General features: G+C 36.7%; 1 protein-coding gene across 1 annotated transcript in view; it reads right to left on the reverse strand.

Annotated features, from left to right (window-relative positions):
- ARSK (arylsulfatase family member K) overlaps window positions 1-16,360 on the reverse strand; it is a 50,083-nt gene that overhangs the window by 16,443 nt on the left and 17,280 nt on the right. Inside the window, exons 3-4 of the mRNA XM_044657649.1 lie at window positions 15,343-15,502; window positions 429-711 (exon numbers count right to left, since the gene is read on the reverse strand). Coding sequence (XP_044513584.1) covers window positions 429-711; window positions 15,343-15,502 — 443 coding nt within the window. The remainder of the gene's footprint in view (window positions 1-428; window positions 712-15,342; window positions 15,503-16,360) is intronic.

A 16,360-nucleotide genomic window follows, 5' to 3' on the forward strand; every position in this document is an offset into this window, starting at 1 on the left:
ATCTCATAACAATCCTGTGAGGTATGCTGTGCAAGTATTATGATCCCCATTTTATAGATGAAGAGGCTAAAGCTCTGGGAGAGTAATTGGCCCTAAGGCACACAGATAATGGGACTTGAATCTGGGTCTTCTGACTCCAAGGCCAGCAGTCTATCTATTATTGTCATGCTGCCTCTACTTTAGCCATGAGAACATAAAACACATATACACACATCTGATGGAAGGTAATATATTGAGGTTAAAAAGACAAGTTATGTTCATTTTGCAAAGCTAACTCTTTAGTTATTATATCCTTTTACTATGAGGCTTTGACTTAATTAGAATATTCATTTTTCTTATATCTTCTTACTTTAGATGAAAGGAATAAAAGAATAGAATTCTGAATAAAACATGTGCAAGTTAATTTCAGTTTTTGAAGGTATACTTACTCTTTCAAGCCAATAAGGAGATGTTTGAAATGTGGAGGCTCCAAAATTTTCCCCCATATATGGTGATGGATAAGGATGTGGTAAATTTAACCCCAAATAAAGAACGAATGGTTGAGTAAAATTAATTGCTTCTTTTCTTAACCAGTTTGTTGCTTTATCTGTATTCTGCCAGTCTTCTTCCATTATTCTTGTTTTCATCTTATTAGGGATAAGATTAACCATCGGTCTGCCCTCTTGACGAAGCAAGAAATCAACGTCTCTTGTCCATGCTTCCACACGATTGCTGAGAAGAAAAATGCAGCTTTCTGTAATTTATTTTAAAACTCTGACACATATGCTCACATAAAAAAAACATGCCTGCTATTCAATACAGATAATTATTAGATGGAAAATAATTTATAAAACAATTTTTGCATACAATCTTGTTCATTATAGAATAATGCAAGATCATAAAAAGCTGTTATTTAGCTAACTGCATTATCAAACTGAAAATTAGGAAAAATATGCAATTCAAAAAATTTTATAGTATATTTTCCAGAATGACAATGCTAGGTTTCTTCCAGAGGTACTAAATATTCCTGTAATCAGTCTAACATATTTATTTAAATAAAAAATGATGTGGAGTTAGTCCTATTATTTTTCCTTATTTATTTTTGTATCTAGTTCTCCTTTTGTTGGAAAAAATAATACTTCTAAGTTAATTTTGATCCTTACATATTAATTCTATGTCTCATGCATATTAAAATGCTTTTATCATTATTTTGATTTTCAACTTTAACTTTTGTGATTTCTAGGGCAATTATAATCCTCTAATTATTTCCTTCTATACTAGTACTGATATGATTTTACTCCTTGATATTTTCATTCTTAAGCTTAATACTTTAGATTAGTAAAATCACTGATGTTTGGTATCTTCTCTCCACTGGTATAGATTATAACTCACTCAATGTTCCTGCCCCATGGAATTCTTATTCATATTCATCACATTAGAAACTTTCATCTAGGTTTTTTGTATTTCCATATTACTGGTTGTGGCACACTCTCAATCTTGAAAGCACTGATAAAACATTTTATAACATATCTCAGGAAAAGGAGTATTATTGTGTTATAAGAAATAATAAAAGAAAGTTTTTGAGAAATCTGGGAAGACTTTAATGGGATTAATGAATAGTTAAGTGAGTAGTACCAGGAATACGATTTATGCATTAACAACAATATCGTAAAGAAAAACTGTGAAACACTTAAGAATTATAATCAATACAACCTAACTCAAGAAAAATAATAAGATGAGATAGATGCAAGATACATGTTTTTGGATATGGCCAATGTGAGAATTTGTTTTGCTTGACTGTACATAGTTGTTAGAAGGATTGTATTTTATTTTTTGTAGGGAAGAATTGGAAAGGAGTGAGGGGATGCAGGGTGTTCTCCACCCCTCAGGGATCCTCATTCAAGTATTTTTTTTTAATACGTTTTGTTCCAGTAGCAAACCTAAATTACCAGGAGACTAGCCTGAGTTATGCCTAGAGCAGAAGAGAAATGCTAAATTTATTTATTTTGTTAATTGTTGTTCGTTAAGTTCAGAATTAAAAAAAAACAAACCTCTGTCTTGTCTTAATGATAATTATCTCTCTCAAAAGGTAGAGAAATCAATGAATTTGCTTCTTTGGATTTTGAATAGAAATGATGGGAAACTTAAAGAAGTGACCATTCCACCTTAGAATATGTGAAAGAAGAAAGCTGGGCATAGTTTGATAGGTACCCTAGATATGGGGAAGGAAAGTTTCAAAGGGCTTAGAGAAAGAATTGGTAGACTCACATGGGCTAAAACTCTACAAGGGAAACCTAGCTTTGGAGGACAAAGATCACAAAAATAAAATTCTACAAAAACATTTTAGATTAAGAGGAAAAGGATGAATCACCTAGATGCCAATATGGAGACATAGGAGCTCGACAAGCAATGCTGTTTTTATTTTTGTCTCTGTAGCTACAGTACCTAGCACAGTGCCTGGAACATAGATATTTTAAAAAAAGGTTTGTTAGAATTTAAGGGATAACATCTAGGAATGAAGTCTCACTGGAATGACTCAGATGCATATTTGACCTTGTGCCAACATTTTTATCAGTGATTTGGATAGAGGCACAGATGGTATGCCTTTTAAATTTTTAGATCACACAAGGCTGAAAAATTCAGCTAAGAGACAACTAAGTGGCAAAGTGGATGGAGTATGGAACTCTTAGTCAAGAAAATCTGCATTCAAGGTTACCTATTTGCTGTATGACTTTGGGCAGGCCATTTAACCTCTGCTTCAGTTTCCTCATCTATAAAATGGGGGCAATAAGAGCATGTTCCTCCCAGAGTTGCTGTGAAGATAAAATTAGATAATATTTGTAAAGCACTTTTCAAATCTTAAAGTGCTATATAAATGCTGATATTATAATTGTTATTATTAATAAAGTCCTTGAGGTTATAAAGTATAGAGAAAGGCTCTACCTGTAGGTAGAGGATATTTCCTAAGAACTTCCTAAACCAATAAATTACAGGTCCAATCCTCATCACTGAATAATTATCCAAGCTGTATCCAAAAAATCCTGATTAGGCTAGAAGATTATGTTTATACCTAAAAAAGTGAAATTTAATGGATAGAAATGTAAAACTTTATACCTGGGCTCAAGAAACCACTCATATATACAAGATGAAGTAGGTATAGTTAGACAGCAGTGTGTTTGAAAAAAATTTGTAAAGTTTAGTTGACTACAGACTCAACATGAATCAATTTTGTTGTATGGCAATCCAAGATGCCTGCATTAAGAGATAGGCTTGGTACTCAGGATTAAGCTATTGATAGTTCATTGTATACTATCCTAGTCAGACCACATCTGATTCAGTGTTTATACTTGTTCTGCTTGACCCCAATCAATGGATAAAACTTGGAGCAATGGGTGGAAGCTGCAAAGGGGCAAATTTAGGTTGAATTTTAAAGAAAAACTTTCTAATGATTCTAGTTACCCCCCAAATGAAATGGGCTACACTTGGAGAGACTGCTGACTCCTTTTCACCAAAGATATTTAAGAAAAAACTTGACTGTCATATAGACAAAGAATGTAGAATGTAGCTTTGCTCAGATATGGGTTGGATTTAATGGTCTTTGAGATCCTTTCCAATATATGAATTCTACAGTTCTACTTGAGGAATAAATTAGGAAGAGGAGAGCCTGCCAAAGGTGTCTTTTGTTTTTATTATCTTATTTTGCATACAAACATAAGATGAATTTACATTCTTATCCATTTAAAAGTTAAATGGTTTAAGTATTTCAATTTGCTAAGTTATTAATATGATTTTAATACTTAATAATATTAATAATAATAATAGGGAAATGATAGCATAAGCAACTGTCTTAATTAATTAGTCAATCAGTCAGCCAATAAAGCTTTTTTCAAGTGCTGACAGTGTATAAGGCACTCTGTTGTGTTGAGGATATAAAAGAAAAACAAAAGCTTGGTTTCTTCCTTTAAAAGGAGTTAACACTCCAACAGAAGAGACAACATACAAATCAGTGTACATACTCTCTCTCTCTCTCTCTCTCTCTCTCTCTCTCTCTCTATATATATATATATATATATATATATATATATATATGATAATCTCAGAGGGACAGCACTAGCAATGATGTCTTCAAGGATGTAAGGAAGCCAACAGGCAGAGGTGAAGAGGGAAAGCATTTCAGGAATGGAGAAAAGGTAGTGAAAAGGCTTAAAGTAAGTAAGGAGAGGAAGTATTGTGTTTGAGTAACAATATGAAAGCCAGTGTCATCAGGCTTCAGTGTATGAAGGGAAACAAAATGTAATTAGAATGGAAAAGCAAGAAGTGGTTTAAATGCCAAATAGAGGATTTTATATTTGACTTTGTAACAGGGAGCCTTTAGACTTTATGGAGGAGGGAGTGATATGGTCAGACCTATTCTTTGGGAAATTCACTTTGGTACTCTGTCTCACATGATGAAGCAGACTTATGCCTTACCAAGGCAAATCCTTCTACTTGTTCAAGTCATCTCATTCCATCCTGTCTGCTTCAACAGATTGCTCCCTCTGCTATGCCCACTGTCTCTTATTTTCAATCTCTCTCTCATTATTGGCTCATTTCTTATTGCCTATAAACATGCCCATGTTTCTCCTATTCTGAAAAAAACCCGACATTTGATCCTTGTATCTCTGCTAATTATGGTCCCATTTCTCTTTCTGCCCTTTTACAATCTGGCTTGTGATCTTATCATTTCACTGATGCATACACACATTTGTAGACATACATATATATTCAGAACAAACACTACGTATGACAAAAGTTCAGTTTTTTGGTACAATTCTCTTCTCTATTATTTTTGGTGTCTTGAAATGTTTATTACTATTGCATTCATAATAAAAATAAAATAAAAAACCTGCCTTGTGTACCAAGGTTTATTGCCTTTTGACATGGTATAGATTAATGAAAAAAGTGCAGCACCTGCTCTGATTCATTCTTTTAATTCATCATTTGTAGGTTTGTAGGTGAAATCTGGGGGGTAGGGAGGAGTGGGTATGTGGGTGACCATATCAGTTTTTAAGGGTTACTCTCCTATAATTCCAGCTTACAAGTCCTCATGGGTATGCTTCCTCTTAGTAGTCAGTCAGTAGACCCAGCTAGCTCAAAGCAAAGGTATTTACTAAGATGATATAGTAAAAAGATGAGGGACAAAACTTTCTCCTCATAAACATGGGCCCCATTCTCCCACAAACGTAGTTAGGGTCTAAGGGAAGAGGGAGTACAATTTTTGGAGTATGATGGTAGTGAAGTAGATCTGCTGGGAACTCATGGCTAAGATAATTCATGTCTCCAGCACTGCAGGATCTCCCTCATGGTCCTTTCTTCTGTCTCCTAGGGGTCTTCAGCTGCATCTTCCCCTAGGTGAGTTTCTCTTGGGTGGCAATTTCAGCATGATTCCTAGCATTTGTACATCTCAGCTGAATTCTCAGTTTCTGGGACTCATTCTCCAGAGTACATACTTGAATCTCTTTTGGGTTGCCTGAGATTTCATTCCTTGAAGAGGCTTCCTGTGTAGAAAGACTACTTATCCTGTCTATCTGTTCCCTGTTGGATTTGAAGCCTCCTGCTCATCAAGTGGCTCTTGGTCAAAGTGCCCTGGCAGATGTTGGGAGGGTGGAGGGGAGTAATGAAAGAAATCCCATCTTCCCCATCAAGAGTGATCCCTTCTCAGTGCTGGGCTCCTCCTCAATGGTTGGTTTCTGCCAGAACTCACTTTCAGGGATGATAAACTCCAATGTCAAAGAGATAGAGAGTACAAATGAATTTTAAAAATTGTCTGCCCCTAAGCTGTGATTCCATTCAGGGCTTCCTGCACTAGAGCTAGTCAGAGATCAATTTTCTAACACAAGTGCTATCTCCCAGTTTTGTTTTCTTAAAATACTAATTCTAATGAGTAAATTGAGTGACGTTTTTTCCCCCTATAAACACCTTTGGTTATACCCTTTATTCTTCCTTGAATAAATTTGAGGAAGTAAAAGGGCTGTTTTACAATTTTCAAAAGCTAGAAGAAATGCTTCTGAAAACTGCAAGCACAAAGGTATTCTGGAATTTATAGAGAGAAATAATGTACACTCTAGGATAAAGGGAAAAATCACTTATAAAACTATAAAATAATGAAAGGTATGGCTAAGGAAAAATCTCCTTGTTTTAACAAGTTCCCAAGAAAATAAGGAAATCTTTGCCCCAAATTAGCTCCCTTGTAAAGCTCAGCATTATTTACTTATTCATTTATTTATTTATTCAGCATTCTTTTAAAAGATAAAAGATGTTTGGTTTAAATAAAAGTGAGGCTCAGGTGATGCTGGTTCCCCCTATCCCCTCCTCCTGGTTTGTACAGTCTTCTACTTGTGTAACTAGATTATGTGAGATCTAGTCTTACATTCTGGTGACAGCTAGGTAGCACAGTGAGTATAGTGACAAGCTTGGAGTCAGGAAGATTTATTCTTGCTGAGTTCAAATCTAGCCTCAGACATTAGCTGTGTGACCCTGGGCAAGTCACTTATCCCCGTTTGCCTCAGTTTTCTCATCTATAAAGTGAGCTAGAGAAGGAAATGGCAAACTACTCCAGTATCTCTGTCAAGAAAACCTTAAATGGGGAGCTGAAGGGTCAGACGTTGTCTGAAAACAACTGAATAACAACAAAACAAATTTTTACATTTAATATGTGTCTGAGGTCTCTGTGTAAGCCCATAGGTGCCAGGAGAGTGAAATGGGAAGAGAAATACTAGTTCAATGGTCTGATTTAGGCTTTTTTTCTGTTGTTCTAAGTCTCAGTTCTCTGAACTTAAAAGTTTAGAGAAATTTTTAGAGAATTGGGGGTCCTTACTTTACGTTTATTAAAGGAGTCAGCATGTTTCTATAAAAGGGAATTCTTTGTTCTCTTTGAGTTTACACCTGTGAAAGGGAATCCCTTCTTCTCTTTGCCTAGTTGGAGCTAATACATTGGTTAACAATAACTTAAGTACCCCTACTTAGTACCTCACTAGATTGTGAAAACAGGATTAACTCTCCTTTGTCTACTTTTTGATTGAGTCAACAAAACCTTGAACTAGTTGGAGGAACTGAAAACCACTTAGAGAATTCACACCCTCAGAAACTCAATCAACCAGGAACCTGTGAACTCTTTTGATGAGTATTCACCTCTCCAGAAGGTGAGAACTGGTTCCCACAAACACTGCTCCTTGGGCAATGCTAGACTGTGGAAGCTGTGATTGGCTTCTATGAAAAGGGGAAGAGACAAGAACCCACTATAAAAAGCACTGAATTTCTGGGGCTTGGGAAGGAAGTCAGCTTCAAGAAGGAGTTGGACTTCAAGAGGGATGTGAGCTTCAAGAAGAAGGTTGGGCCAAGGAAGAAAGTCAGCCTCAAGAATCACCTTCAATTCAAATCACTGTCTTGACCTGCCTATTGGAGGGAACTTGGGTGAGTGGATAGCTGGCTTTCCCTTTCTGCCTTCTGGAGAGAGTTTAATTACTGTTGAATGTCAACAAGTCCTGGATGAGTTGAGTACCAGAGCAATATTTATTTAGTTAGATATGCTTCTACCTTTAAAAAAAGGGTAGTCTTCTCTACTCTTTTGCATTTCTCTGCTTTCATTCTTTCCATCTCTTTTGCAAATAAAAACTATTCAAGTCATTTCAACTTTAAGCAATAATACTTTGAATCAGCAACCACCACTATTATTTATAATCTTCATATATTTTAGTCAAACCATTAAAATGTAATCTGTATATTTCTGACAAAGGACTTAAAAGAGAGGATAATTTGACTTTTGTCCTGAGCTGTGGAATTTTCCTCATAGGTTTTGTGTCTATGGAAGGAAGACTCTTCTAAAAAACTGTCTTTAATTATTTGTGGGAGTGTAAATAGGAGGTGGGGAGAAGAAGTAGCTATCCAAGTTACCTCTTCTTTTTTTGGTCTCAGTGGGGTATTTACCATATTTCAGGCTGGACCCAAGTTTGTGAGTAGACTGAAAATAAAAGAGAATGGAGAAGGAATATGGAGTTCTCAAACTCTGTTTTGGTAATGTAAATAGGAATTTTATGAAAAAGCTCAGATGGTAGTGATATTTTACCTATTAAAATATTAAATATGAAATTACATGTGTCAGAAATATTTTTGAATGACACTTTTTACAACAGAAATAAGTTAATTTATAATATGTTGGTCTCCTTGCCTCAAGTTTTTCTCCACTTCAATTTATTCTTTACTAAGCTACCAAAGGAATCTTCCTAGAGCACAGGTTTGACCTTGTTAAATCATTTTTAATGGCACCCTATTACTGAGAATGAAATATAACATCCTCTGTTTGGCTTTTAAAGCCCTTCATATCCTGGCTTCTTATTCCAGTTTTCTTATACCTTCCTTCCCCATACTCTAAAATTCAGTGACCTTGGTCTCCTTGTAGTTACTTGAATTAGATACTCCATTTAACAACTTGGGGACTTTTCATTAGTTGTCTACCATGCTTGGAATTCTCTCCCTACTTACTTTCAACTCCTGGCTCCCCAGCTTTCCTTTAAGTCCTTGTAACCCCAGCATTTAACACGGTGTCTTATACATTTTGGGAATTAAATACTTATTAACTTGATCTGACTTTAATTTTCTCTATTTTCCCCAATCCTTTTTCATACCACAGGCATTTTAAATCCATACATCAGCATTTATGAATTGTCAATGTGTTTTAAACATTAAAGGAGAGTAAGGTCAAATTAATATTTTTTGTTTTTTTTTTTTAAACCCTTAACTTCTGTGTATTGGCTCCTAGGTGGAAGAGTGGTAAGGGTGGGCAATGGGGGTCAAGTGACTTGCCCAGGGTCACACAGCTGAGAAGTGTCTGAGCCTGGATTTGAACCTAGGACCTCCTATCTCTGGGTCTGACTCTCAATCCATTGAGCTACCCAGCTGCCCCCCTCAAATTAATTTTTAAAAGGCTGATATAGGACACCCAGCTAAACCAAGATAAGTGCCAAAATAATACAATGAGGTTGTATCCCTTAAGGCCTGAAGGGAGAAAGTTTTAGGTAAGATAAGAAACCGAGTGGTAAACTATATGAAACTCATTACCATAAAAATATAAATGTAATTAGGAATGATCTATAACATTTATAGATGAAAATTCTATACTGAGATATCAAAATTGAGCCTAGGTTTTTACATTGGCAAATCAATGAGTTAAAATGTATTGTGTATCGATTATTACAAAGCATTACATTGGACCACTTTTTCACCTCAGAAATCTGAAAGGGTATACAGAAATCTCAAGAAATGACTCAGCATAATTCATATAACCTTTGCAGGACTGTGTTAATAAGAGAAACCCTGACCCATTTGTTCAGACAAATGACTGCATGGGTGTATAAAGTAGTCATATAAACCATCTTAATAATCTCTTCTCCCAAATTCTGGTGAGATAAATAAATGTAAATACAGTGAAAATAATTAAGGTATTGAAAATCACCTTCTACCCAGAAACCACTAAAACAAAAGTGGATCGTTTAATTCATATTGCTATAATAAACCTCTTAATTTTTTTCATTATGAACTTGACAAATGCCAAATAAAATGGGCATTTTATATACATATTTATTACATATACATATTTTACATTTATTTACTTACATTTACATATATCCAAGTAGAACAGAAAAAGATCTTTATGTCAAAACCCCTAACATGGAAAAGTGCTAAATTCTGAACTTTGCCATTATGAAATTAGAAATATTAAAGTAGCATTTAAACAAATGGGACATGCACACACATATATGTGTATCTATATATATGTAGATTTGTACATATTTATGTACAGATACTTTAACAAATAGTTTAAAGTAAATTACAATACTAATATATATTATTACTGTTATACTAATTATATTATTGTATTATACTAATAATGGCATAGTCTTGTTGAAAAAAATATTGGATGTGGAATCAGAGGACCCAGATTCAAATCTTGACTCTATTTACTGTATGTGCCTCAGCAGGTCACCAAAATTATTTAGGTCCATTTCCTCATTTGTAAAATGAAGGAAGTTGAATTAAATTATATCCCAAGTCTTGTCTATCTCTTGATCCTATGACATTCTAAAGATGGAATGTTAAAAAAAATTAAGATCATTCAAAGAAAGGATTATAGTTACCTTAAGACTTCACAAAAAAAATTAATTTCTCTTAGGAGCTGTAAATCCCTCCCTCAATTTGCATCCTTTCCAAGTTTGGTACAATTATGGAAAACTATAAAATGTCTACTTTTATAAAGTATGCTCCAATACATTCTCTTTGAGTTCTCTTATTCTTGTGAAAGTCAGGCCAGATTTTAACTGATTTGTACTTAAGTATCAAAGTTACACTGACTACTTGTTTAGCCTACCTAGGATCCAATAATTTCTAAAATTAAATTTTACTACTGATTAGATATTCCTCTCGGTGGGAAACCTTTCCCTCTTTCCCCTTCTAAATTAAATAATATGAAGAGGGTATATCAAGTGGCACATGATCACATACGATATTCTTTGGAGATTTTGCCTCTTCCCATGGAAGGTTTGACTACCTTGATGACAGAACCTGGGCACTAATGAAGATAAATACTTTATTGAGGAGGAGATGATTTTATTGGCTCAGGTTATTGCTAACGCCACTCCTTAATGGGTTTATAAAAAAGAACAGATGCACTGGTCCATTAGAGACATCCAGAGGGTCTTGCCCTGTTTTCTATTCTCTCTCAGGCTCATGTGTCATAAATTTTGGGGGCTTTAATATGCTTTAGTCCCTGGGACTGAGAGATTTCACCCCTGCCTCTCTCCAGCTTGAGCCAGGAACTCTCGATCTTACTCTTGGTTGTTGTGACTCTCAGATCAAGTTCTGCCAATGCCTCTCCATGGCTTTCATCTCTGGGGCTGGGAGAGGCATGCTTCATTTCACTTCACCTGCTTTTTTGGCAGAGCTCCCAAGGGATGTGGCACTCCCCCATCAGCCCCACAGGGCTTGGAGAGAAGAACCACATGGTTTAGGAATCAAGGATCCTGATCCTCAGCCTTCTGAAAGACTGTCAAGAATATGTGGAGAGGGGACTAAGAACATGACTCTGGAGCTGGAGGAACAAGAGGCAGTCCCAGTGAGGAAGAAAAAACCTGGACTTTGCTCTTCCCTACTAATGTGAGTTATGCAGGTGATGAGATATGGTTTTGAAAGGAAGGACTTCCAAGCTTTTTCTGAAAAAGGAAAGCACTCAGGGTCTTGAATTAATCAAGCAATCTGCTTCCCATGGATCTGCAGCCAACAGGAATCCTGGATGAATCCCCACAGATGTAATCCATGCATTATTTTGCTAAGCCTTTCTATAAGGCAAATATTCTGGATCCCTCCCCCAAACAAGTAGAATTCCAGAATTTTTGATTGGGAAGGGGCCTTAGCATGACATATACACAACAGAAATTTCTACTATTACATACCTGACAAGTGGTCATCCAGCCTCTGCTTAAAAACCTGCAGAGAAGGGGAACCCACCATCACCAAGCCATAATACTTCTGCATAGGTCTACTGAGAACAAGTTTTTCCTGACCTCAAATGTTTATTGAGGGGCCTGAGAAGTCTACTCTTTCTTCAGTATGTTGGGGAGAAGCAATGCTGCTCTGATGTGGGCGATCAGTGAAGCAATGAGGGCCATCAAGGCCTGGGGAGGTACTAGGCAGCCACACTCTGACTTGACCAGGAGCTCTGTTTTCCCTCTTCCCTTGGGTCCCCAACCTTCTCTCTTCTTTCTACGTTTTCAGTTCTTCCCTGCATTCTGTTCCATGGGGTGGGTCTAGAAGCTGATGAAGAAAGCTGGTCCTTGATGGGAGTTGGTAGATGCCTGACTTTTTGTTCCTTGAAAAATATGGAGACTAGCCTGAAAGAAAGTGTGTCAGGAGTGATGCCTGAGCTCCACCTGCTTTTGGGTTTCCTTCCTGAATTCCTGATCTGGCGACTGTAAAGCAGAGGAGAGTACCATTTTATATCCTTTTAAAAACTATGAAATTGATTCTTTTAATCTGTTAATTAGTAAAGTGATGGTACCTCACTGAATGTTAGTCCTCAAACTTAAGTCACTGGACTGGTCTAACAGTTTTGGCCCAGAACACCATGACAGTTCTTCAGATACTTGGAAATGGCTCTCATGTCATCCCCAAGTCTTCTCTTCTCCAGGCTTAAACATGTCCATTTTCTTCAACCAGTCCTTCTATATCAACTCAAGGTCTTATACTGTTTTAGTTGTCTTTTGGATCCTCTCCAGATTATCAATATTTTTAAGTCATATGGTAGTAGGATATTATCTACTAGAGTCCTCTCTCATAGAACCCTGCTGGGCTAATTTTTCTGAAGGCCCTGATCCTTTCAAATTGGTGAGCTTCTCCTTAAAAGATATTAAAACTGTCATGACTGACACAGGGAACAAAAGTTCAGGTCCCATGGCTACTCTCAGACTCCCAAGCCTACTAGATTATCTAGCCTTGATTTCCTGATCCCTTAAAGACACAAAAAGGTTCACCTACATGAAATCAGGGCTTTTTAAATGGGCTTATGTCTCTAGGCCACCAGGAGTCATCACAGCCTTCCCTGCTGAGCAGACTGTTTCTATAACTAGAACCCTGGCCTTGGAGTCAGGAAGATCTGAGCTCAGGTCTGGTCTCAGACATCGACTAGCTATTTGATCTTGACCAAATCACTTCATCTTCACCTGCCTCAGTTTTTTCCCTGGTAAAAGGGAGAGGTGATAATTCCACTGTACTATCCTCAGAACATCTTATCTTAAATATTGTGATCAGTGGTGGGTACCAGGATTGTTGATTCAGGCTGGTCTCTTGGTGCTTTGCAAACCTTAAAGTGCTATATAAATATAAACTATTATTTCTTAGGCCTAATGTTTGAAAGAAAAGAAAGACTTGCAGATCACTCATTACTTAAAAAAAAGGAAGTTTATTCCTAGCATTGAAAGGATACTTAATATGAACACTGCACTTACCTGTGTTATTTCTGCACCTCATTCTCCCCTTTCCCCCTCCCCCACCAAAGCTTGCATTTAGATAGCACTTTAAGTTTTGTAGTTTCCTTGCAATAACCCTGGGAACTAGGTGCCATGTATTTCTATGGGTATTTGTTGTCTTTCTCATTAGGATGTAAACTCCTTATAAATAGGGATAGATAGGGCCCCCTTCACTGTGGTTTTGCTTTTCACAGTTTGAGTTATCTGTGGTCAACCTCAAGGATTTGGAGGCTGCCCAAAGCACCAGAGGTCTGCCTACTGTTGTGGCTTGCCCCTGGAGGAGGTCTCTTCTGCTTTCACTTTTTTCATTTTCACTGTTAAAGGATTTTTTTGTTGTTGTTGTGGGATGGGAAGTTTCAGAGCTCTGAGCAGAAGGGCAGGAGCAGAGAGAGAGAGTATATATACATGGGATCGGCAGGTGGCTTATATATGTGGTTTCAGCTATCTGAGGTAGGATATCTCCTGTGGATATGGGGGCCCTACTTTAGTTTTCACTTTTGAATTTATATCCCCAGCACCTAGCACAGTTCCTAGCATACATTTGGTACTTAATAAATGGGTATTGATTTATGTGGGTTTATTTTGTACCCTGCAACTTAAGTTCAAATCTGGTCTCAGACACCTCCTAGCTGTGTGACCGTGGGCAAGTCACTTAATCCCCATTGCCTAGTGTTATAAAGAAAAGAGGGTCCTAATAGGTCCTAAAGGAGATATAGATACCAGTGGGGTGGATGTATTCTCCCTAGGTGCTGGTGATGGGGAACACCAACCCCAATCACCCTTGCTAGATGTTATAATTTCCCCTTTTCTCTAACAGTTGCCCAGGGAAAGACCCAAAAGTTTAGGTGGATGGGTAACCCTTTCAGGTCCAACCTGGGGTTGGATCAATTATTAATATTGGGCTCTGATTAGCTTTGATCACATTTGTTTATCTGACTGCGTTTGCTCCCTCCCCAAGGGTTGTGATATAAAGACTACTCAGGAAGGTACTTAATGAACACTTTATCTGTAATATATCATAAGGGGAAGGATAATCGGGATAAGGATTGGGGATTGGAGACCCTGTCAATCTAATATCTATAATCTATAATCACTCAGGGTTGGAGGCTATTGCCTCAGTAAAGCTGAAACTATTGTTCTTCACAACCCCTTTGGCTCAGCTTGGCCACTGCCAAACCAGAGAAATGACTATGCTCTGTTGATACAGCTGTGTTGATGATTTCCTCTCAAGCTTTCTTATTATCAGTGTTTGGTGATGTGTTAGCCTTCACAGCCTTCAGGAAGTATTCGAATCCTACCACCCTCTTCTTCTTCAGACCTCCTTTCCTCCCTTCACTACCCAGGGACCCAGAGACCTAAAGCAGTAGGAAGATTCAGAGACCTAAAGATCTAGGGACCAAAGCAGAAGGAAGATTCAGAGACCTAAAGATCTAGGGACCAGAGAGAGCCCCTCCAGGTGGCTGTTACGGATATTTATACCCTACTACTTTTGCCCCTGGCTCATGGCATCTGGGAACATTCCAATCTCTCCAACTGCCTCCCTTGTCAGTCAAGGTGAGACCAACATTTCTCAGGATTTAAATATAACACTAGCCCTTATCACTCTTCTGCCTTTGATTCTAAGGTGGAAAGTAAGAGTTAAAAAAAAAAAAGGTAACTATTATCACCCTCATTTTATAGATAAGGAAACTGAAGTTGAAAGGAGTTCAGTGACTTGACTTGGGTCATGCTAGTAAGTGTTTGAGGTAAAATTTGAACTTAGTTCTTCCTAGCTACAAGTTAGAGTGTCCAGAGAAGGGCAAACAGGAAGGTAAAGAGCTTTGAGTTTATATCTTATGAAGACAGACTGATGGACCTGAGGATGTTAACCTGGAGAAGAGAAGACTCAAGGGGAACATGACAAATATCTTCAAGAATTTGAAGAGCTGTGATACAGACGAGGGATTAGGTTGATTCTATTAGACTCCAAGGGCAAAACTAGGAGAAATGAGTAGAAGTTGAAAAAGATTTTGACTTCTTAAATAAGATGCTATAATAAATAGTGCATTGAGATATACATATCAAAAACAACCAAAAGATGGAACAATTCTTAGTCATTTGGATTTGTCTCTTAATATTTATGAAAACAAAATTGCAAGCACCATAATATATTATTTTAAGAAGATATTAAAATCTAAGTTCTATCAACAGGATCAAAAATTTAAGAATATTTTTACCTTTAAATAGTCCATAAAAGTAGTCCCAATTAGAATATGTATACACAAATAGCCAAAACACTACATCAATAGGCATATAATTCATTATTTACCTAAGGGAGTGATGTCCTGAAGTATAGTCTAGTTTCCCAAACTTTTGTGTATGGTAGCCATATTTTTTCAAGAGGTCCATCCATGTTGTATAATTTTGATCTAGGCCCTTAAAATTATTCCAAGATTCAGTTAAATGAGTAAAGAGGCCACTCCACATTGCTGAAAGACACATAAAAATAGAAATTATAATAAGAAAATAAACATAATATACATATGTGTGTATATATGTATGTCTATGTATATATGTGTATATATGAATGTAAGTAAATGTATACACACATACACACATAGATATAAATACCCTGTTACATTAATTTGATTGTTTAAAGCCTAGAGGAGTGATATGTATAAGTCTTTATTTCTTTTAGATACAAAATTAAAAGTTCAGTCATGATCACACTGAACCTTGCATTTAAGATAATTACTAACATTTAGACAGTAGTTGGGCTCTTTGACTAACTTTATACTTCCATCTTTTTCTAGTGGCCTCTTTGTGGCTGAGGCAAAATTCAGTTTATTGGAAATGTTTGGGAAATGAAACGAGAGATTTTGTACTAATAATGTTGGTGTATAGACAGGTACCAGGAGGAGAAAATGGGGGAAAAGCCAACCTTTTCTTGAGACTTCTCTCAGCTTGGACCTTCTGTTCTGAGATTCCTATAGAGCCAATGACCCTTCTTGATAGTGTCCCATCTCTACCATAGCTCAGAGCCTTTGCTCCTCAATGGTGTGCTGGAATGCTACATTTACTCCAAGTTCCCTTATCAGACCACTTGATAATTTATAGATGATTCCTGGAGAGTGTCCAGCTTCCTCAATCTAGCCCCCAAAACAGGAGTATTATATACAGTTCAAAGGCCATTTAAAATCTAATCTAAGACCCATTCTTGAAGGAACTAATTCATTGGGTATCTTATTACTTTAAGTGGAATAGGGTTAAGTAAATCAATCATCCTAACCTTACATATATATTAGGGATTAGAAATATATTGTTATAACACAGTCAAGGGACGCACT

This window comes from Gracilinanus agilis, chromosome 1 (assembly GCF_016433145.1).
Source record: "Gracilinanus agilis isolate LMUSP501 chromosome 1, AgileGrace, whole genome shotgun sequence".
Taxonomy (NCBI): Eukaryota; Metazoa; Chordata; class Mammalia; order Didelphimorphia; family Didelphidae; genus Gracilinanus; species Gracilinanus agilis.